The 22,779-nt window shown below is 48.8% G+C and overlaps 1 protein-coding gene across 1 annotated transcript in view; it reads right to left on the bottom strand.

Annotated features, from left to right (window-relative positions):
- AP3D1 (adaptor related protein complex 3 subunit delta 1) overlaps positions 1 to 22,779 on the bottom strand; it is a 69,054-nt gene that overhangs the window by 25,250 nt on the left and 21,025 nt on the right. The window contains exons 4-11 of the mRNA XM_056844616.1: positions 21,763 to 21,843; positions 19,037 to 19,144; positions 17,087 to 17,216; positions 15,452 to 15,591; positions 13,625 to 13,698; positions 6,194 to 6,243; positions 3,975 to 4,024; positions 2,433 to 2,481 (exon numbers count right to left, since the gene is read on the bottom strand). Coding sequence (XP_056700594.1) covers positions 2,433 to 2,481; positions 3,975 to 4,024; positions 6,194 to 6,243; positions 13,625 to 13,698; positions 15,452 to 15,591; positions 17,087 to 17,216; positions 19,037 to 19,144; positions 21,763 to 21,843 — 682 coding nt within the window. The remainder of the gene's footprint in view (positions 1 to 2,432; positions 2,482 to 3,974; positions 4,025 to 6,193; positions 6,244 to 13,624; positions 13,699 to 15,451; positions 15,592 to 17,086; positions 17,217 to 19,036; positions 19,145 to 21,762; positions 21,844 to 22,779) is intronic.

Here is a 22,779-nt window from a genome sequence, read left to right as displayed (position 1 = left end):
CCAGAGGGGAATTAGAATACGCAGGACTTCCAAGCTGCTTAAGAACCCCTGTTTTTTCTGTTTCGTATGTACAGACACATTTCTGGTCCTTATGCTACAAAGATAAGGGGACAATCAGTGAATGTCAGATGCGAGAGGGAACAATAAGAGTTCTAGTGGTGGTGAACACAAAAAAAGCATCTTGCAACACCTTACAGGTTGACAGCGCAAATGCATTCGTGGGACACAAAGAGCCAACTTTGTCAGAAGCATAAAATGATTTCTCAGACAGCAGAATAAAAGCAGGTAGGAAAAAAGGTGAAATGCAGATATGTGACATAATCTTTTCAATTTTTTTTTTTTAAGTTACAGACATTGGGTTGGATCCAGCCAGCTTCCCCGCTCAATCCTACCCAATTTCCCTCCCCCCTTGCTACAACCCTCATCATGTGTCTTTTTAACATACAGGGCAGCTGACCTCCAGCACAGCCTTTTTAGTGATCAAAAAGAACCCCCTCCTCCCTTTTTCAACAGTGGAAAATCTGGTTAGATTCGCCCATCATTTATCGACCCTTGAGACAAAGGACAACTAATTGCATTAATTCTATACAATTTACAACCTACTGAAAACACATACGGGCAAACTCCACCTTGGAATTTAGAATCTGACTACATTATAAATGAAGGCCGCCATTCTACAAATTTAGAGCAGGCATAAGAAGTTGATTTAGTCGTCAAGATTGCTTTCTAGGGTCAGGTATTCATGGTTCTAATCAGAGGTATTTGTGTTATTTATGTATTCTTAGGGTTCAGCGGGAAAGTACCGGACTGCCTGTCAACCTGATAATTTATCTTAGTTGAAGAGAGAGCAGATTTATTGCTCTTTAGTTGTGGACAGGTGCTGTTTTGAGCCTTATAACCTTACTTTGAGAATCTGATGAGAGTTACCAAGATGTATTCTTAGTCCGCCAGTTAGTTATCTTTATAATCCCCTTGGGGACCAATTTTCTTTAATCACCTGTTAAGTTTAAAAAGATGGGTTTCTGTTCCTGCCACCTTTTCTATAAAAAGTGCAATGTAAGAGGCGAATCTGGCTTTCTGTTGGTGGATTCCAGACAGAGAAATCTTTGGCGAGACAGATAGTTGTGTACAGGACTTCCAAATCTTACATAGCATTCTGCCAATCAGCTAAAACCTGACCTTCCATAATCTTCATGAACATAGTGAAGTTTGAGAAATGCTAGGAGATCTGGTTTTTATTGCGTGCATTTTTTCTGCACTGGTAGGATCAATTAGCACCTGTTCAAACTTATTACCTTCCAGCCTAATAAAGAGTCACACTCTATTTTAAACAAAATCATTAACTCAAAGAAATTCTCTCATTCTGTTGGCAAGAGACACAATGCCGAAAATTTCATTGTGCCTCAAGAAACAACTCTCTCTCAGATAGTTTGCCTTAAACCGATCTGACTGGGGGTTCTGTAGTGTGTTAAGCTAACAAGAAAAACTGTCCAAGGCCTGAGCTCAGTGCAGATTCCCTCGATTGGGTGCAAATTAGATAATTTGTCCCACCAGATTTTACTAACCGATTTTGACCTTGGCAGTGACTCCATATTTTCCAGTTTGCAGCTATGCATATCTTTGCAGCTGTCAACAAATTTATTCTCCTCTCAAGACTTCTCTCGTTTACTTCCTTTCAAATAGCATTGCACATCATGGTTTCTGCGGCGCTTAATAAATAGAACCAATTCGCCCTTTTAAAGTACTGTTACCAATGACTGCTTCAAACTGTTTGCCTCAGATATACATACTTACTTAAAAAAAACCATACTATATATGTCTTTGTTGAAAATACTAAACAAGGAACAAGTTTTTCTCATGAGCTCTGTTATGGCCAAAATCCCCTCCTGTTCTTAAAGAGATTTTCCAAGGTCAAAAATTCAAATTTATCCCACAGAAAATATCTCAAGGACATGCAGGGGGCATCTAATTCCCCCTCCCCCACTATTTCCTCTTTCCCATCCCCGAAGGCCCCCACAGCCTCTCCACTCTTCCTGCTTTCTTCACTCCTTCCCACCAAACAGCAAACCTTTATCTGTCCTTCTGTCTTCAGCTTTCCTCCCCACCAGCTGCCCCTACCTAGAAAAACGATGACACATGTGAGAAATAGATACTTAGATGATAACAGGGATAACCTTGGACTCAGGAAAGATTTTAATTCGCCCCACATTTCTGAGTTAGATTTTGCAGGGAAAAAATTTACAGTCTGTTTTTCTCTGGGAACCAAACAAGGCTCTATAACCGAGTTATACTTTGTGGGTATCAGCTGTGTATAGATCTGCACTCCTTTCAGTGAACAGCAAAACGGCATAAGCTTTTTGTTTATAGCACAGTCCTGCCCAGCATTTGAACGAGCACGTTGCAAACCCCCTCCCATGAAGCCTCAAACTCACAGTTCTGATCTGAGTCTTCTATGAGAATCCTCAACTTCTGCACACACAGCTGCAAAGAGAAGAGGAAAAGGTTGGCCACTCACAAAAGGTGGGGAGAAGGTTGGCCGTTTGTTGGTCAAAGGGATTGGCCCACTCGCCCGACAAATGCTGGTCAAGTAAATTTAGAGCTGCTGTACTGCAGTCCAAGCTCTGCTCACGACCTGAGTTCGATCCCGACTGAAGTCGGTTTCAAGTAGCCGACTCAAAGTTGACTCGGCCTTCCATCCTCACGAGGTCGGTAAAATGAGTACCCAGCTTGCTAGGGGTAAAGTGTAGATGACTGGGGAAGGCAACGGCAAACCACCCCGTACGCATAGTCTGCCTAGTAAACATCGGGATGTGACGTCACCCCATGGTTCAGGAATGACCCGGTGTTTGCACAGAGGTCTACCTTTACCTTAAATTTAGAGTATTAACTACCAGAAGAGCACAAAAACCCCCCACCAAAACCCTTTAATCAGCGGGTTTGATATTAGCGCTAGTTACAGCAAATCTAATTTCAAAGATGTAGCTGTGTTAGCTTGCTGTGGCGAACACAAAACCGTCTTAAAGACTAACACATTTACTCTGATGTCAGTCTTGCCACGAAATAATCATTAAAAACAAAAACAAAAAAACCATTCTTATCAAACAATGAAATTTACTTTTAAAGCACCGCGTGAAACATCATGACTTTTTAAAGGCTGGCCCTCCGCAATTACGGCAAAGCAGGAGAAACCCTGCCGTTCGTTGGCCGTCAACAGTTGCAGGTCACCTGCCCTGGCCAACAGCAAGACAAATCAAAGATGGCCTGCCACCTACACAGGGGAAGTTCTTGGCTTCCCAGAACATCCAACAATGAAGAAGAATAAGAAGAGTTGGTTTTGATATGTGAACTTTCTCTACCACTTAAGGGAGAATCAAACCAGCTTACACTCACCTTCCCTTCCCCTCTCTACCACTTAAGGGAGAATCAAACCAGCTTACACTCACCTTCCCTTCCCCTCCCCACAACAGTCACCTGTGAGGTAGGTGGGGCTGAGAGAGCGTGACTAGCCCAAGGTCACCCAGCTGGCTTTGTGTGTAGGAATGGGGAAACAAATCCAGTTTACCAGATTAGCCTCCGCCGCCCACGTGGAGGAGTGGGGAAATAAATCCAGTTCATCAGATTAGCCTCCAACCCTCATGTGTAGGAGTGGGAAAACTAATCCAGTTCTCCAGATCAGAGTCCACCATTCCAAACCACTGCTCTTAACCCCTACACCATGCAGTGCTGGACTGCAGTCAGATGACAATAAAGGAACAGGGTCTGCTTGACGCACAAGCATCGCACAGTATCAGAACGGCCTTGGGACGTAAAATAGCCATCTAGTTCAGAGTCTTGGCTCCTGCCCCTGGCCTAAGGCTTCCCATCCAAGCACTTGAGCAGAAATATGCCGTTTCTGACCGTGCCTTTCCCGGCTGTCGGAGGAATCAAGGTGCCACGATCAAAGCAAGATAGGGAGATGACCAAAAGGTTCATACCTGGATGCTGGCGCTGTGGTTGGGCATCCCCGAAGAGAGGGAGATCAAGACTGAAATGCACAAGCAGGCACATGTTCAAATCTGTATCCAGCTGCTCCAGAAATTTCTCAAAGCAGCTGGCTATGGACAACACAACAGAGGGAAAAGGGCCTTCCCCCCCAGATATAACCAAAAAATGGGGAAAAGAAGAAACCCTACTGCATTGGTCAGGCTACACCTGGAGTATCGTGTGCAGATCTGGAGGCCTCATTTCAAAAAGGATGTGGACAGAATAGAGCGGGCACAGAAGAGAGCGACGAGGATAATCAGGGGCCTGGAGACCGAGCCCTACGAGGAAAGGCTGAGGGAGCTGGGATTATTCAGTCTGGAGAAGAAGAGGTTGAGGGGGGGGACATGATTGCTCTCGTTAAGTATTTGAAGCACTGTCACTTAGAGGAGGGCAGGGAGCTGTTCCTGTTGACAGCAGAGGATAGGACTCGCTATAATGGGTTTAAATTTAGGGCTGAAAGGTACCAGCTGGATATTAGGAAAAAAATTTTTGCAGTAAGAGTTCAACAGTAGAATCAGCTAGCTAGGGAGGTGGTGAGCTCCCCCTCGCTGGCAGCCTTTAAGCAGAGGCTGGATAAACACTTGTCAGGGATGCTTGAGGATGATCCTGCATTGACCAGGGGGTTGGACTCAATGGCCTGTATGGCCCCTTTGGACTCGATGATTCTATGATCCTACTGCACAGAGCTGACTGCATCATAACTCATGCATCCCAGGTTGACAAGCTGCCATTTAATCACAGAACAGAAGGTGGCCTTTCCAGGTGATCAGAAAGGGAAGGAAGAGGAACCATCCCCCCAGTTTTCAAGGCTGCAGCTCCCAACTAGTGGCATCGCAGACCTGCTCCGAGGACACTGGAGAATGGGGTGATAGAACAGACTGCGCCTCTTTAGCCTGCAGACATTCTCAAGAGGGACCACCACAAGTACGAAAACGCCACAAAGAGGGCGCGGGAAAATAACCCCTCTTTTTCCCTTTAACTTGCTGAGTTTCCCACACCCACACGCCTGCAGGCTCAAGTGGTACGGTCCAGTCTACTGCCCCAGGGTTCAACCCTCATCCCGCTGCTTGCACACACCTGGTCTTTGCACAACTCATGCCAATCTGTGGCATGCAGTAGCGCTAGCGAGCCAGAGCCCCGGCTTGCGCTTGCAAGCCATGATCTGATAGGAATGCCAGATGGAATACGCCGCGGACAAGCACCGCTAAACCATTGTGCATATTTAACGCTTGGAATATGAAACCATGGTTTAGAGCTGAGCTTGCATATTGGGGAGGGCAGGTTAGCAAAAAGAAATCCCTTGCAAGCCACTGTGAAAAACAGGCAGGATGGTGCTGCTGCAGTTGTTTTGCTTGTGGGCTTCCTAGAGGCGCCTGGTTGGCCGCTGAGTGAATAGACTGCTGGACTTGATGGGCCTTGGTCTGATCCAGCAGGGCTTTTCTTATGTTCCTGTGACCTGCACAGGACTTATTTGCAAGGCCAATGTAGCTTTGAAGAGCTTCAAGGAAATGAAGAGACACATGCATACCTGGCAAATGACATTTTTAATGAGGGCTGTACTGTGAACTGAGAGTATGCAAAAGATATTGCCTTCGACTACACTCTCAGGCAAGTGGGAATGTGCGGGTCAAAGCAAGTGATGTTAGAAAAACTTCCAATGCCCTAAACAGAATGTGATTGAATTTATTTATTTTATAGATTTGTTTTGACCTCTATTTAGTACGCAAAACTGAAAAAAGTACCTCATGCTAATTTTATGTCCCTGCAGTAGCAAATACTTGAATTGAAATATTTTATTGGGGGGGGGGGGGATAGTGTTGTTTAAATGTTACATTCAACACAAAGATTTATTGCAGAAATTATTATCACCATCATCATCATTGGAATAACGCTTGTAAAATTTTAAGGATCATATAGCACGGAGATGTCAAACATAAGGCCCGCAGGCCAGATCCAGCCCCTAAAGAGCTCTTATCCAGCCTGCGAGCCACCTGAGGCACCCAACACACACCATTTTCGATCTGGCCTGAAGAGGCCTGGCCCGATGAAGTGACATTTATGTCATATCCGGCCCTCGTAACTATTGAGTTTGACCATCAGAAGCCACATGTTGTCATTCATCTCCACAGTGCCCAAAAAGGGAACTTGGGGTTCAAGTGTCTTGCCTTACCTGCTATCACCGTGTTCACACACTCATAGAGGAGCGACATGGCTGATGTGCTGAGGGGGGGAGAGAAAGACAACACCGGCATTTGAGAAATAAAAGACACTCTCCTGAGTTCAGCCCAGCATCATGATAATCGATTCCTCCTTTCAAATTTTATATTTCAGGCAGGTTCTTTCCAGAGTGGATAAACACATCGCCGCTTACTTTTAAAAAATATATCTTAAGAGTCGTCCTCCAACTTTTTATTTCAGTATCATTTTTAAAATACTGGTTTCAAATGGGTCATCTGTGTTGGGAAACCTACAGTAATAGTCTCTTAAAATGGAATCCAAGATCTTTTTATCAAACCCGCTACGGCCAAGACTATGCCTCCAGAGAGGTGGGAGGGGATGAGCAGACGGAAAAGACGAAGCAGACAAATCGCTCTGAACCATGCGTGGCTCGAAAGCTTCAGCAACACACAACAGCATAAATTGCTAAATGGACATGGTAAGGGAAAACACAAAACCAGTATCCGGTAACCTGGCTGTATTGTATAAAGCTCAATGACAATCTACATATCAAAAATACATGTGTGTGTGTGTGCGTGTGTGTAAAGTGCCTTCAAGTCACAGCTGACTTATGGTGACCCCTTTGGGGGTTTTCATGGCAAGAGACTAACAGAGGTGGTTTGCCAGTACCTTCCTCTGCACAGCAACCCTGGTGTTCCTTGGTGGTCTCCCATCCAAATCCTAACCAGGGCTGACCCTGCTTAGCTTCTGAGATCTGACGAGATCAGGCTAGCCTGGGCCATCCAGGGTCAGGGCATAAAAATAAACATACACCTTAATTATGTAACAGTGTTCATGTTTGAATAACTTGGTATTGTGTTAACATTCTTCCACACCAGTTACAGACATTATAAGTGTAGATGGCAATAAAAGCATCTACACTGCCATCTACACTTACTGGTGTTTTGGGCTTCTGCTGGATCATACTGACTAACATCATTACTGTGGCTAGTTGATTTTGGATATTCCCGAACATTGTTTTGGAAATACGGTCAAGCCTGTTGACATTTCTACAAAGCTCAACTATCAACGTTTGTACAGTTTTCCCCCATCAGACAGCGTCTTCTAATTATAATGTCTGTAACTGGTGTGGAGGAATGTTAACACAATAAAAGGTAAAGGGTAAAGGTCCCCTGTGCAAGCACCAGGTCATTACTGACCCCATTACATCCCGACGTTTTCTAGGCAGACTTTGTTTATGGGGTGGTTTGCCAGTGCCTTCCCCAGTCATCTTCCCTTTACCCCCAGCAAGCTGGGTACTCATTTTACCAACCTTGGAAGGCTGAGTCAACCTCGAGCCAGCTACCTGAAACCAACTTCCGTTGGGGTCGAACTCAGGTCGTGAGCAGAGTTTTGGACTGCAATACTGCAGCTTACCACTCTGCGCCATGGGGCTCCTGGTTAACACAATACCACGTTATTATTCAAACATGAACACTGTGTTATATAATTAAGGTGTTATGAGTATTTTTGATATATAGATTGTCATTGAGCTTTATACAATACGGCCAGGTTACCGGTTACTGGTTTTGCATTTTCCCTTACGATGTCCATTTAGCAATTTATGCTGTTGTGTGTTGCTGCGGTTTTGTGCTGTCAGCATAGGTTCCTGTTTGGCTTGAAAGCTTGGCAACACAAAGGATAGTTGTGATACTCAACGATGGGTCACACGAGCCACGCTTGGCATGACATCTGGATCGAGCAACTGTTGTAAAGAACAAAAACAGGTGCTAAACCATGCCACAAAATCATGGTTTGGAACCTAATTTCGAGCCGTGATTCGCGGGCTGTCTTGGCAGATTATCTGGAGTAGCACCCGACAGATGGAGGAAATAAAACTGTACCCGATTCAAGGCTTGCAGCCCGACTGGAAACCTTGCCTTGCCAAGTCAGGCCTCATACCAAACCACAGTCAAGCTTTCTAAACCAGGGGTGTCAAACATAAGGCTCGCAGGCCGGATCCAGCCCTTGAGATCTCTTATCTGGCCCGCGAGCCAGCCACCCCACCCCGCTCCAAACCACTGCTCTTAACCACTACACCAGACTGGCTCCCTCCTTGGTGACCTAACCAGTCAGCTGGCTTTTGATTCAAGCGATCCCACCCTGGCCCCTTCCCCCCAGGGCATTTCAGATGCTGACCGGGAAGGTGCCCCACTCAGTTGCAGCCTGTAGACACGCAGTTAGAACAGCAATCAGTCTCTGCTCCAAGACCATAAAGAGCCGGGGAGAGGGGGGGAGATGAAAAGACAGAAAAAGCCACTCCACAATTCCACTGAGCTAAGACAGACTAGGGCAACACGCAAGCTTCACTTCCAGTTCCCATTCGAAAGACACCATTTAAGCAGGCAGAACGATGCTGCTGCAGGGGGCCAGGAGAGATGCCGAATCTCTTGCAGCTCCCGGCATGCCAGGCGTCCGCTGCCCCTTAACACATGAACACATGAAGCTGCCTTCTACTGAATCAGACCCTCGGTCCAGCAGAGTCAGTATTGTCTACTCTGACCGGCAGCGGCTCTCTTGGGTCTCAGGCGGAGGTCTTTCACATCACCGACTTGCCTGGTCCCTTTAGCTGGTGATGCGGGGGATTGAACCTGGGACTAGAGCCAAATCAAGGGTAGCTTGATGCTTTTGTTATAAAGGTAATATAAGAAACCTCTGCTGAGTCCGACAATTGGTCCACCTAACAGTATGGAGCTGTACTATACCGATGTCGATCCATCAGGGTCAGAATTGTCTACTTAGATTGGCAGTGGCTCTTCCAGGGTCTCAGGCAGAAGTCTTTCACAACACCTACTCGCCTAGCCCCTTTAACTGGAGATGCCGGGTGTTGAACCTGGGACTACCACAGCCCTTCTCCAATCAGGCCACGTTCCACTGGAAACCAGAAGTGCTAGCCCAACCCAATAGGGTCTTGGCCTCTGGTCACAAGCCAAGCTCTGGGTAGGGTGAGAGGTGAGTGGTGTCAGAAGGACCCTACTCTGTCATGACTGCAGAGATTTGGCCCCTACGGTGCTGCTGCTTGAAAAGGGGGGCTGTGGCTCAGCGGTACAGCATCTGCTTGGGAGGCAGAAAGTCCCAGGTTCAATCCCCGCCATCTCCATTTAAAGAGACTGGGCAAGTAGGTGATGTGAAAGACCCCTGCCTGAGACCCTGGAGAGCCGCTGCTGGTCTGAGTAGACAACACTGACTCTGATGGATCCAGGGTATGATTCAGTAGAAGACAGCTTCATGTGGTCAAGCAACTGAGACCATTTCTCGAAAATTTCAAGGTCCTAGCCAATATACGGCCGCCTCACCACCTCTCTCCGCCCCCCTCCTCATGGTCATTTTGCTTTCTCAAAAAGCACCAATTTTTAAAAGAGGAAGGCAGGTAGGATCTGAGGGTTGTTGGGTTAGAATTACAGCAACATCAAGAAGAAAAGAAGAGTTGGTTTTTATATCCTGTTTTTTCTCTACCTTTAAGGAGTCTCAAAGCGGTTTACAATCGCCTTCTTCCTCTCCCCATAACAGACACCTTCTGAAGTAGATAGGGTTGAGAGTTCAGAGGGAACTTCAACCAGCCCAAGGTCACTCAGCAGGCTTCATGTGTAGGAGTGGGGAAACCAAACCAGTTCACCAGATTAGAGTCAGCCACTTGGTATGGAGGAGTGGGGAATTGAACCTGGTTCTCCAGATTTAGAGTCCGCCGCTCATGTGGAGGAGCGAGGAATCAAACCCAGGTTTCCAGATTAGAGTCCACCGCTCTTAACCACTATACCACGCGGGCTCTCATGTGCTCTAAGCTCCTTGGAGGAAGGGCGCGGAAAAATATACCAGGACAGGCAAGCCAACAACATGCTCTAGCACAGGGCTGAAAGTTCTCTACAACATCACAGAGGTTCCTCAGCACTTAACGTGAAGGGTTTCCTTGAATATGGAAAGTTTAAAAGGACTGAATTATTGACTGGACCTGGGGCTTTTGCTTCTGCTGCTTGTGTTCTCTGCTGCTGCAGGAAAACGAGCCCTCTGCAGCCCAGTGCAGACAAAGGGGTCACATTGAAAGCCACAGGGAAAGACTGGCCACAACCAGCGAGGTGAAACTATGGTTCCAAGCAAGTCTGAAAACCACATTCCACATAAAGAGTTGCACCAAGTGAACCGGGGAGAAGGCACTTCCCCCCCCACACACACACCTTTCCAGCCACTTGCAATGGGACAAGCAGGGAAGTGGAGCAAGCCAAAATTTCTTGGCACGCTGGGGTACCTTAACCAGGGTGAGAGCTACAAGCCAAGGTTAAAGCCAAAGCACAGCTAAGGATTGTTTGCACCGGGCCCCTGGTTTGAACACATGAAGCTGCCTTATAATGAATCAGACCCTTGGTCCATCAAAGTCAGTACTGTCTCCTCAGACCGGCAGCGGCTCTCCAGGGTCTCAGGCAGAGGTCTTCTACATCACCTACTTGCCTAGTCCTTTTAACTGGAGATGCCGGGGATTGAACCTGGGACCTTCTGCATGCCAAGCAGATACTCTACTACTGAGCCACACCCCCTCTCCATGGCTCTCCAGGGTCTCAGGCAGAGGTCTTTCACATCACCTCTTGCCTGGTCCCTTTAACTGGAGATGCCGGGGATTGAACCTGGGACCTTTTGCGTGCCGAGCAGATGCCCTACTACTGAGCCACAGCCCCTCTCCATGGCTCTCCAGGGTCTCAGGCAGGGGTCTTTCACATCACCTACTTGCCGCCTAATCCCTTTAGATGCCAGGGATTGAACCTGGGTTTGTTGAATGGTAGCAACTAACCTACACTGCATCAGACAGAAGCTTAAAAAAACCACTATTTAGCAGACAACAGTTAGCCTCTCCAGGAAGCACATGCTTAGCGTGTCCGGCACATATATTCCTCAGTGGAACAGACTTCCTCGAGAGGTGGTAAGTGCTCCTTCCCTGGAAGTTTTTAAGCAGAGGCTAGATGACCATCTGTCAGCAATGCTGATTCTATGAACTTAGGCAATTCATGAGTGGGAGGGCATCTTGGCCACCTTCTGGGGATGGAGTAGGGGGTCACTGGGGGTGTGTGGGGAGGGAGGTAGTTGTGCATTTCCTGCATTGTGCAGGGGGTTGGACTAGATGACCCTGGAGGTACCCTTCCAGCTCTATGGTTCCTCTGCCAGGCTGCCCACCCCTCTGTCCCTTTCTCTCGGCCACAGGATCCTTTGGAGCAGTATGGCATCTCCGGAAAAGCTCATTTCAAGCTGGGCGCAGGGAAGCTGTGAGCCTGTACTGTCAGCTGATGTTAACCCCCCCCCCCAAGTTGGCTAAGAGGACTGAATTGCCCCCCTCGGCAGGAAGGGGGTGGCTGTATACTGACTTCTATCCAAGAGATATCCTCCTTCTGGTTTTTGCCTCCAAGCAGAGGGAAATTTTTATCGTTTTTTATTTTTTAAAAAAAATAAGGGAATCTTGGCTCTATGCACCCCCCCTCCCCAATCTATTTAGGTGCTCACTAATGCTGTTGCTAAGAGCCCCGTAGTGCAGAGTGGTAAGCTGCATTACTGCAGTCAAAAGCTCTGCTCACAACCTGAGTTCGATCCCGACAGAAGTCGGTTTTAGGTAGCCAGCTCGAGGTTGACTCAGCCTTCCATCCTTCTGAGGTCGGTAAAATGAGTACCCAGCTTGCTGGGGGTAAAGGGAAGATGACTGGGGAAGGCACTGGCAAACCACCCAGTAAAGAAAGTCGGCCTAGTAAACGTCAAGATGTGACGTCACCCCATGTGCACAGGGGACCTTTACCTTTTAATACTGTTGTTGGCACAGGGTCTAGAACTGCCAAAGCCTACAAGCCCGCTGCCGTCTATGCAGGTAGCAGAGGCCGGCTGGCTTTGAGCCACGGGCATCGGGCTAACACTGAATCATCAGTACAGTTGTGGGTTTACATCACTTGGGAATCGCACAGGTTGGAGGCGAAAAGGCCGAGCAGCTAATTGACTACGGAGGGAGAAAGGCAAGGAGACCGGGGAGAGGGGTGGGTTCAAAGTATACATACTGTCCGCTTGGCTGCATTTCTTGGAAGCCCACTACATTTTTATCTTTGACTGTGCTGCAATGAACTTTACCCTCTTTGGGTAATTGGAAGAGAGTGCGCTGGCTGTTTGAGAAAGAAAGGAGGATTAAAGCAAGACTCCGCTGGGTCCTTCCTCTAATCTCCTAGAGAAGGGGTGTCAAACATTAAGGCCCGAGGGACGTGAGAGCTCTTATCCGGCCCGCAAGCCAGCCACCCCCCTCTCCATTCTCAACCTGGGCTGGCGGGGCATGGGACATGTCCAAGGGACATTTATGTCATATCCAGCCCTCATAAAAATTGAGTGTGACACCCCTGCAATAGAGCCTTCAGGTTTAAACTAAAGAGCCAGCGTGGTGTAGCAGTTCGGGTGAGCTTCGAGGGGGAAGGCGTGGAAAGGGGAGGTGCCACAGCAAAAAATGCCCTGCGTTTTGTCACCTCCCGCCTCGCCTCTCAAAGCAAGGACAAAACAAGCAGGGCTGGAGAGGCTGATCTCAACTGGTGGGCTGGATAGTAAGGGAGGTGGCAGTCCTTTGGGTACCCTGGCTCCCAAGCTGTTTAAGGTAGGGGTGTCAAACATAAGGACCAGTGGCTGGATCTGGCCCCCTTGAGAGGTCTCTTATCTAGCCCGCGAGCCAGCCGAGGCAGCCCCCCTCCCCTCCACTCTCAGTTTGGGCTGGTGAGGCATGGCATTTATGTCAAATCCAGCCCTTGTAACAATTGAGTTCGACACCCCTGTCATAGAGAACGGGAGCAGGAAGATGTGTCAGTAGACTAAAGGAGAAGGGGAAAGATGGAGCAGTTTCTCAATGTATTGTATTGAGAAACTGCTCCATCTTTCCCCTTCTCCTCTAGTCTACTGACACATCTTTCTGCTTCCGTCATAAGCAGTAGCATCCTGGAGGTGGCACTGCTATGCCCTCTTGCGGCATACCAGGTCAAGGGACAGATCACGATGTGTTAGTCCGCCAATAGCAGTAAAAAAGAGCGAGAATCCAGTAGCACCTTAAAGACTCACAAAATTTCTGGCAGGGTGTGAGCTTCCGTGAGCCGCAGTTATCTGAAGAAGTGAGCTGTGGCTCCCAAAAGCAAATAACCCTGCCAGAAATTTTGTTAGTTTTTAAGGTGCTACTGGACTCTTGCTCTTTACTACAGCTCAAGGGAATGTTAAAAGGCAAACAGGCCCCTGAAGAAGTTGCCCAGAGGTCAATTATGAGCGGGTGGGCTGCACCAGCCCCCACAGACGCGAAACCTTCACAGTGAGAGTTGAGAGATGCGGAAGGCACACTGCTCATCAGCCACAGTCTAAAAGCTGCAACCCAGCCAGGAAGAGCCAACCCACTTACCTATGTATGAGGTTGGTCAGGGGCTCTATCAGCTTCTTCCCCAGCCTGGGTTCCAACGGAGTAAGAGCACCAAACTGCGTGTATGAAACAGAGAAGAGAGAGGGAGTTGCTCAGTTGCTGGCAGAGGATGGGGGAAATGCTATCTGTGGCAGCCATATCACATCAAAAATCTTTATTAGGATCCACGGCAGTCAGTGAGGGTTAAGGGAAGAATCTCCCTGGAACAGACTGCTTGGCAGGCTGGAAGGAGGCGGGAGTCACTGTGCTGCACCAGAGCAGAAAGTCCCATTTAACCAAGTGCACAGTTTCCAAGGCTGGCTCCCCCCTGCCCAAAGACTTCCAGAAGATGCTAGAAAAAAAAAACTTGGATCCTAAGTAGAAGAAGAGTTGGTTTTTATATGCCGACTTTCTCTACCACTTAAGGGAGAATCAAACCGGCTTACAATCACCTTTCCCCCCCCCCCCACAACAGACACCCTGTGAGGGAGGTGGGGCTGAGAGAGCTGTGACTAGCCCAAGGTCACCCAGCTGGCTTCATGTGGAGGAGTGGGGAAACAAATCCAGTTCACCAGATTAGAGTCCACCGCTCATGTGGAGGACTGGGGAATCAAACCTGGTTCTCCAGATCAGAGTCCGCCGCTCCAAACCACCACTCTTAACCACTACACCACACTGGCTCTCATATAACTAAAAACCCAGAAGGAGCAGAGTGCAAGGGTTAAAAGCTACCTCCTCTCAGAAAAGCCAACCTTTATGCTTCTGCAGGAGTGTGCTTCCTGACTGGAATGAGCCATAGCCCAAACAGCATTTCATGCAGAGATGCAACAGGTAACATCCTCCGAAACCAGGTACCTTTGCTCCATCTCTGCTTTGAGGGGAACCACATGCCCAAATGCCAAAGCAGGGGGCTTCTTGGAGAGCTTTATTCGGTGGAAAAAGTTCAGCATCGTATGGAGACAGAATGGGCAGGCGTGTCACACCTCTGTGGGCACACCTCTGTGGATGGGCCCATTGCTCAATTTTGCAAGCAGAAAAATCCAGGGTTCAAATTCTGACATTTCCACATTTTTTTTTAAACTGATTCATTAAGAGAGACTCAGAATTTGCCAGCCAGATCTGGCTTCCCCCAGCAAATGGCCTGATCTCTGTGCCCTGCACCACTACTTCCCACTCCTACACATGAAGCCAGCTGGGTGACCTTGGGCTAGTCACAGTTCTCTTAGAGCTCTCTCAGCCCCACCTCCCTCACAGGGTGTCTGTTGTGGGGAGGGGAAGAGAAGGTGATTGTAAGCCTGTTTGATTCTTCCGTAAGTGGTAGAGAAAGTCGGCATCTAAAAACCAACTCTTCTTAATCTTATCCCCACATGTGATAGGGCTATCCATGGCTACTAGTCAAAACGCATACTCTCTAGGATCAGAGGAGCATGCCTATTACATCAGGTACTGTGGAACACAGGCAGGACGGTGCTGCTGCAGTCGTCTTGTTTGTGGGCATCCTAGAGGCCCCTGGTTGGCCATTGTGTGAACAGACTGATGGACTTGATGGGCTTTGGTCTGATCCAGCAGGGCTCTTCTTATGTTCTTATATTATTTAGGAACATGCAGCCGCCTTTACTGGCGTTAATGAAAAGTTAATGAAAGCACCTTCCTCTGCAATCTTGATTTTAACACTTCCAGATTCAGATGACACTTCCCTAAGCTCATTATACATGTTGTCTGCCTCTCTTCCCCTCCTCCCAGCTGTTCCACCTGCAAACCGCAGGTCTGCTGCTTGCTTCGCACCCTCCACTAACAAGGAGGCCAGCCCCGGGGCCTGCTAAGACTTGCCAGTTTGATGATTTTAATGAGGACCCAGTTGTTGGTGGATGACGTCATCAGCTTAAAAAAGAGCGGAGCGAGGGAGAGATAGTTCTTCGGGTTACGTCTGGCAAGCTCACATATAACGTTCACGGCGGCCGACTGGACCCCTGGAAGAGAGGAAGGGTGCAATTGGAATTAGTGGGCTAGAACAAAGGGGTCACAGATGCAACAAAACCACAGCACCATTTCCATTACTTAGTTAAACATGTGGGGAATCCTCTGTCAAGAAGAAGAGTTGGTTTTTATATGCCAACTTTCTCTACCACTTAAGGAAGCATCAATCCGGCTTACAATCACCTTCCCTTCTCCCCACAACAGACACCCTGTGAGGTAGGTGGGGCCAAGAGAGCTCCAAGAGAGCTGTGACTAGCCCAAGGTCACCCAGCTGGCTTTGTGTGTAGGAGTGGGGAAACCAACCCAGTTCACCAGATTAGCCTCCGCCACTCATGTGGAGGAGTGGGGGTTCAAAACCATATCTCCAGATCAGAGTCCACCACTTTAAACCACCGCTCTTAACCACTATACCATGCTGGAGGAGGGGGGGGCAGATGAGTGTACCACAGAGAAAGAAAGGTGCTCTCATCTTGTGGTATATTTCTGCCCTGCACATGTGGTATATTTCTGCCCTGGCAGAATTCAAATTCAATTCAAAAGTGACTGTTGGGTAATATAGCCTGCTTTCCCCAAAAAAATCTTCTCTGAAAGCGATAGCCTTGCGAAGAAAATTCACCACCATATGGGGCACTACAGAGATAAGGGGAAATCACAGTCTTCTCCTTCCTCTGCTGACACAAGTTGCTAGCGGAAGGAAGAAGATGCAATTTTACTAGGTTTTCCTTTGTTGCTGCAGCTCCCTCCCCCCTAACAGCAGCACCAAGACCCCAACATGGCCATCACTGAAACCAGAATCCAAGCACCAGGCTCACTTCTCCCCCAACATCTAGCAAAAAGTATTCCCGTCCCCACGCCTTTGCCGTGGCACCAAGCTGCAGGCGACAGCTGCTGCCGGCCAAGGAAGGAAACGCAAAGCACAGAGGTACTGCAGCACACGGAACATTGACCAGATGTTGGCATGGATACCACAGAGTGTTCCTACTGACAGAAGGGATTTCCGCCCATGGAGGGTGACTTCCCTGCTGCCCCTCCCCAAATAATCCTGAAGTGCTGCTCCAGGTGGAAGAGGTCTTCCCCAAGGGGGAGTCAAAGCTACCACGGGGGGGGGGGAGGATCTGTGAAAACCATAGCCCCCCTTCAGTCCACGGAAACCCACCATGGGATCCGACCTGCTGAAAGGGAGTTGGACAAGGGGCTGCTGGTTGCAGAGACGTTTACCACCACAGCAACTTTGGCCCAAGCGGAAAACATGGATGACATTTTGGACGCTGGTGTGGAAAGGAAGGAGAAAAGGAGACAAAAGTTCCAGAGATCTAGAAAACCTCCACTGCCACAGACTCCCCTTCTTCTCTGCCCACACCCCACACCCCCATTGGTCCTTACTCCATTTTATTTTTTGAGATTGTCCCCAATTTGGCTACAGGCAGAAACACACATCCTCCATGCAAGGCAGGATTTCCTGGATCCCATTTCAGCCCCCGCACTAACCAGGATCAGGGTCTTCCAGCTTCTCCTTAAGGCGAGGGAACGCAGGCCGAAGGGATTCGGGGTATTTCAAGAACACTTTGTACATGATTAACACTGCCTTCTTTCTGATGTAAGGCTTCGTGTGCGACATCTGCCGGAAGGAGAAGAGACCGGAGGAAAAGCTAATCGTGTCCTCTCGTACACACAGGTGTCAAACGTAAAGCCCAGAGGCTGGATCCGGCCCCTTGAGGACTCTTAACCAGCCACCCCGACGCCCACCCCACTCCCAATCTGGGCTGGCAGGCCCCACTTTAGATGACAGCAACACAAATAGAAGGGGCTCAACTATCTTAGGTGCTTGACCCACAACCCCTCTTTGCGCTCTGAGGAGCGTGGCTCTGTCACAACAGCGCAACAAGCAGCACAGCTCTGCTTGTTCTCACAACGACACCGCGGCTGGGACGAAATGCTTTGAGGATGTAACTAAGCAGAGGAACCCGGGTGTCACAGAAAGCGGGGATGGCAGCTGACTGCTTTTAAAAGGGATTAGGCAAATCCATGGAAGAGGAGACGGCAACCCATGGCTATTAGCTATCTTTAACATTATTAGATTAGATCTTTACTACAGTCAATGACCAGCACAAGTAGACATATAAAAACACCAATTTACTAACATGAGATTGTTTGTATTATTTTTGTAGTTGCCTGAAAACTCCCTCAGGCGCCTCTGGTGAAGTAAGCAAGATACAATTGAGGGATTGCCGCGAATATCATCTATGCCGGCCATTTTTATGTGAACTTAAGTTGCAACCTATGGGGAAATATCAGGCTGCAAAACTTTTTCAACGGAAACTGCTTTTATTGCGCCATCTCGTTTTAGTATAATTTATTCTTGTTATAATGAAACGTATTATTGTTATGCCTATGGGTTGCTTTTAAAGGTTGTTACCCACCCTGAATGAGCCCTGTGGCGCAGAGAGGAAAGCTGCAGTACTGCATTCCAAGCTCTGCTCACAACCTGAGTTCGATCCCAACGGAAGTCGGTTTCAGGTAGCCAGCTCAAGGTCGACTCAGCCTTCCATCCTTCCGAGGTTGGTAAAATGAGTACCCAGCTTGCTGGGGGTAAAGGGAAGATGACTGGGGAAGGCACTGGCAAACCACCCCGTAAACAAAGTCTGCCTAGAAAATGTCGGGATGTGACGTAACCCCATGGGTCAGGAATGACCTGGTGCTTGCACAGGGGAATACCTTTACCTTTTTTTACCCGCCCTGAGCCTGGCCTTGGCTGGGGAGGGCAGGATATATCAATCAATCAAATAAATAAAACCTCCCTGTTCAGAGGCAGTACCTCTGAATGCCAGCTGCAGACAGGACAACTACAGGGAGGGGCCTTGGCCTGGGTGTCCCTGGCTTCTGAACATCTTCCAAGGGCATCTGATCAGCCAGTGTGCAAAGCAGTCCCAATCCACACCAGGGCTTCTCTTACGCTAAGGCCCATCCCGCTGTGCCCTCTAGCTCAGGGGGTTTGTGTGCTTGCTCCCTTCACAGAACTCTTCCCACAGCATCTGCAACGGAACCCCCATGCGCCAAAAAAGGATTTTGGGGTGCATACAGTCTTTAAGAGGCACCAGCCAGACCTATTTGGCACCTGTGTCACTCCGCAAGAATTGCACCCCCCCACACACACACACACAGTGCACTCAACCCATTCCCAGAGCTGATTGCTGCAGGTATGCTGGTGGCTGTACGTTCTGCAACACTTACTTCCCTGAGCAGATTCCCACCCACCCTGCCAATCTTCGGAATAATTGCTGAGTGTAGCCAAGCTTATCCTCGGCACAGTGACCTTCGAAGGGGTGGTAAAAGCCTCAAGGAGGCTCCAGAGACTTTCCCCAGAAGACGGGAACAATAGGAGCATTGTGGGATGACATGAGAGAAGGAAAAGAGCCTGGCCCCACTCCAGCGACTTACCAGGGTCATGATATCGTTTGCCAAGTCTCGGGCCAAATCTGGAGTCACAAAACAGGACAGACCGGTCAGGGCAACGCCAGTATCGTACTGATTAGGGCTACTGAGATCCTGTGAGGGCGGGGGGGGGGGAGGAGAGAAAGAGGAGGAAGAGCTTTAGACTATCTGGCAAACCCAGTTTTCAAATCTAGCACCGGAGCTTAGCAACTCCATGCAACGCCCTACATCAAAATATCCGCAAAACGCTTTTAACGGAAGCTGAGATTGTCTTCGCTCTTGCCCATCTACAGCGTCGTCTCCCTCTTCCCTGAACAGCAAGCCACCCTTTTAATTACCGAGAACCACTTTGGGAAACAAGTTGTTTTTATCTCACTTTCGCTAGACAAGTGAGGTAAAGAAAGGGGAAATGATTCCGCGTGTCAGGGCTCGGGAGAAGAGAAAGCTCGGGGATGAGAAACCACACTGGAGGAGGAAGGCTTGGGAAGGGGCCGTGGCTCAGTGGTAGAGCATCTGCTCAGCATGCAGTAGGTCCCAGGTTCTATCCCCACATCTCCAGTTAAAGGGTCTAGGCATGTAGGTGATGTGAAAAGGCCTCTGCCTGAGACCCTGGAGAGCCGCTTCCGGTCAGAGTAGACAATAGTGACTTTGATGCACCAAGGGGCTGATTCAGTAGAAGGCAGCTTCATGTGTTCATGTGTTCAGCTAAGGACTGCAGCCATGAGTCGGAAGCAACTTAACAACAACACTAGGGTTGTCGATTCGGTTCGTCCCGAACTGAAAAACAGCCGAATTTTCCCTGATACGGCGGTTTCTAGTTTGGATGGAACTTTTTAAAATTTTTAAAAAGGGGGGAAAACAACGAGCTGAATTTGGCGAGTTCGGGCGGACGCCGAATAAATTCGGCGCCCCCGAAGCAGCATTCTATTGCGGCCAATCGGTGGCCATGCTGGGTCGTCTTCTAGCTAATCAGTTGTGGTTGAGTGCGTGAGCCCAGCTGCTGCGCGGCCCGGGGAGAGAAAAAGAGAGTCTGTGTGAGAGAGAGATCCCCGTGTGGGGGGGCGTGTGCACATTTGCACCTTTCCGCGGCTCTGGGGGGGGCATGTTTGGAAGTAGAGGTCCCAAACTTTCATTGTAGCTTGAGGGGACCCTTCTTGCAAGAACCAAGTTTTGTGAAGATTGGGTCAGGGGGTCCAATGTTATGTGGCCCGGAAGGGGTCCCCCCCATCCTTAATGCGCATCTTTATTCCATTTACAGCACAGTCGTGGCTTTCCGCTGCTCGGGGGGGGCATTTTTGGAGGTAGAGGTCCCAAAATTTCAGTGTAGCTTGAGGGGACCCTTCTTGCAAGAACCCCCAGGTTTTGTGAAGATTGGGTCAGGGGGACTGAAGTTATGGGGCCCAGAAGGGGTCCCCCCATCCTTAATGTGCATCTTTATTCCATTTACAGCACAGTCACGGCTTTCCACGGCTCGGGGGGGGGGCATTTTTGGAGGTAGAGGTCCCAAATTTCAGTGTAGCTTGAGGGGACCCTTCTTGCAAGAACCCCCAAGTTTTGTGAAGATTGGGTCAGGGCCCCCCAAGTTATATGGTCCCCTCCCCCCACTGGAATGATTGGGAGCAGGCAATCCTGTGCATCTAGAGAGCGGCAAATCCAAGGCAAAATCTCCCGTGCATAAATGGAATTGTATTGGATTACTCCTGAGTCCTGACTCCCAGTCCCTGCTCCTGATGGAAGAGAAGACATCCACAGTAAGACCCATTTTGGGGCTTTTCTATATATTTTTTTTCCTGTTTGTGTGTGTATGTGGGGGGGGGGGAGATTCTGTGTGTGTGAGGGAGGAAGCCAAAGGGGGGTGGGTTTACCTGTTCTGCTGGGAAGTGGGCTTGATTGCCTCTGTGGAGTGTGATTTGGGGGGGTTACCTGTCCGGGGGGGGGGGGCTTGAATTCTTTGCGAGTATGATTGTTGCTATGGAAGATTTGAATCCAGCAGCATTGAAATCTATCAATACTGAAGTTACACAATTGGCACAGGTCGCACTTACGCTAGTAGCCTTATGAGATGCACTTTGGCGGTGTTGTAATGAAAAGATACGTTACCCATGCTAGTTACGCTGTTTACTTACGCTTTGAGCGTTGCTGGATGCACTTTCGGCATAATTACATCGGATGGGGGGGCATAAGTCGGGACCCCCTGACCCAATCTTCACAAAACTTGTGGGTTCTTGTAAGAAGGGTCCCCTCAAGCTACACTGAAATTTTGGGACCTCTACCTCCAAAAATGTCCCCCCCCCAGAGCCGTGATAGCCGCGAATGTGTTCTTAATCGCTTTATTCCAATGGCAGATGGGGGGGGCCTTCCGGGCCCCATAAGTCGAGCCCCCCGACCCAATCTTCACAAAACTTGGGGGTTCTTGCAAGAAGGGTCCCCTCAAGCTACACTGAAAATTTGGGACCTCTACCTCCAAAAATGCCCCCCCAAGCCGCAGAAAGGCATGCATGTGTTTTTAATGGCTTTTAACGGCCATTTTCCCCCCCGAACTTAGTGCCGAATTCCACGGATCCGAATCAGGGGAGTTCGGACTTCGGCAGTTCCCGAATAAAAACGGGCCAAATTTTGCCGAATCCGAATTTTACTGAATTTGTTTTTCAACAGCCCTACTTAACACACACAAGGACTGCGGCATCTAGGCAATAACAAAGCGCTCCATCTTCCGGAGAGGGGCCACTCACCTTGCGGATCTGGTTAGTCGTCAGCATGATGACATCCGTCCCTTCGTGAAAGCACTGAGAGGCGGCCAAGTATCCGATCCTCTACGCGGTGAAGGAAGAGAACAATCAGAACCAAGGGCTAAAATGCACACTGCCTTCAAGTATAGGGGAGGCCCAGTAGCAGTCATAGAATCAGAGTTGGAAGGGACCACCAGGGTCATCTAGTCCAACACACTGCACAATGCAGGAAACTCACAACTACCTCCCTTCCATACCCCCAGTGACAAGAAGATGGCCAAGATGCCCTCCCTCTCATCATCTGCCTAAGGTCACAGAATCAGAATTGCTGACAGATGGCCATCTAATCTCTCTTAAAAACCTTCAGGGAAGGAGAGCTCACCACCTCCCGAGGAAGCCTGTTCCACTGACGAACTGCTGTTAGAAAATTCTTCCTAATGTCTAGACGGAAACTCTTTTGATTTAAGTCCACTAAATCCAAAGAGCTACAGCTGAGCAATGGCCACGACATGGGGCCATGGGAGGACTGAAATTTTTCAGAATCTCAGTTTCCATTTTAAGGAGGGGGCAAACTTCTGAGCCATTCTGGTTATGAAGACCACGCTCAGAAGCATGCAAGGAAAGGCAGGCAGAATCACAGAACCCAGAGGAGTGGCTCAATCCAGCAGCCAGGAGGTGGGGCCTCGACTGACTACAGACTAGCAAAAAACCCAGAGTAAATGGTTCAGACATGCCCCATCTGCACAGGTTGCACATCCATCTTTGCTTCGCGCAGGATTGAAGTAAAACTGAGTGCCTAACAGAGGCCCAGTTCTAACTTTTCCTAGACCAGGAATCTCAAAATTACAGCCCCATCTTATGCTGGGGGTGGGGGGCATATCAGCCATAAGCACCCCCAAAAAAATAGTTTAGGACGCTGGCTTCAGATAAGAAGAGTTGGTTTTTATACCCCGCTTTTCTTTACCTTTAAGGAGCCTCAAATGGGCTTACAATCACCTTCCCTTCCTCTCCCTACAACAG

This window comes from Euleptes europaea, chromosome 2, assembly GCF_029931775.1.
Source record: "Euleptes europaea isolate rEulEur1 chromosome 2, rEulEur1.hap1, whole genome shotgun sequence".
Lineage (NCBI taxonomy): Eukaryota > Metazoa > Chordata > Lepidosauria > Squamata > Sphaerodactylidae > Euleptes > Euleptes europaea.
Note: the sequence above shows the minus strand (reverse complement) of the source record. Positions and strands in the feature narration are given on the sequence as shown.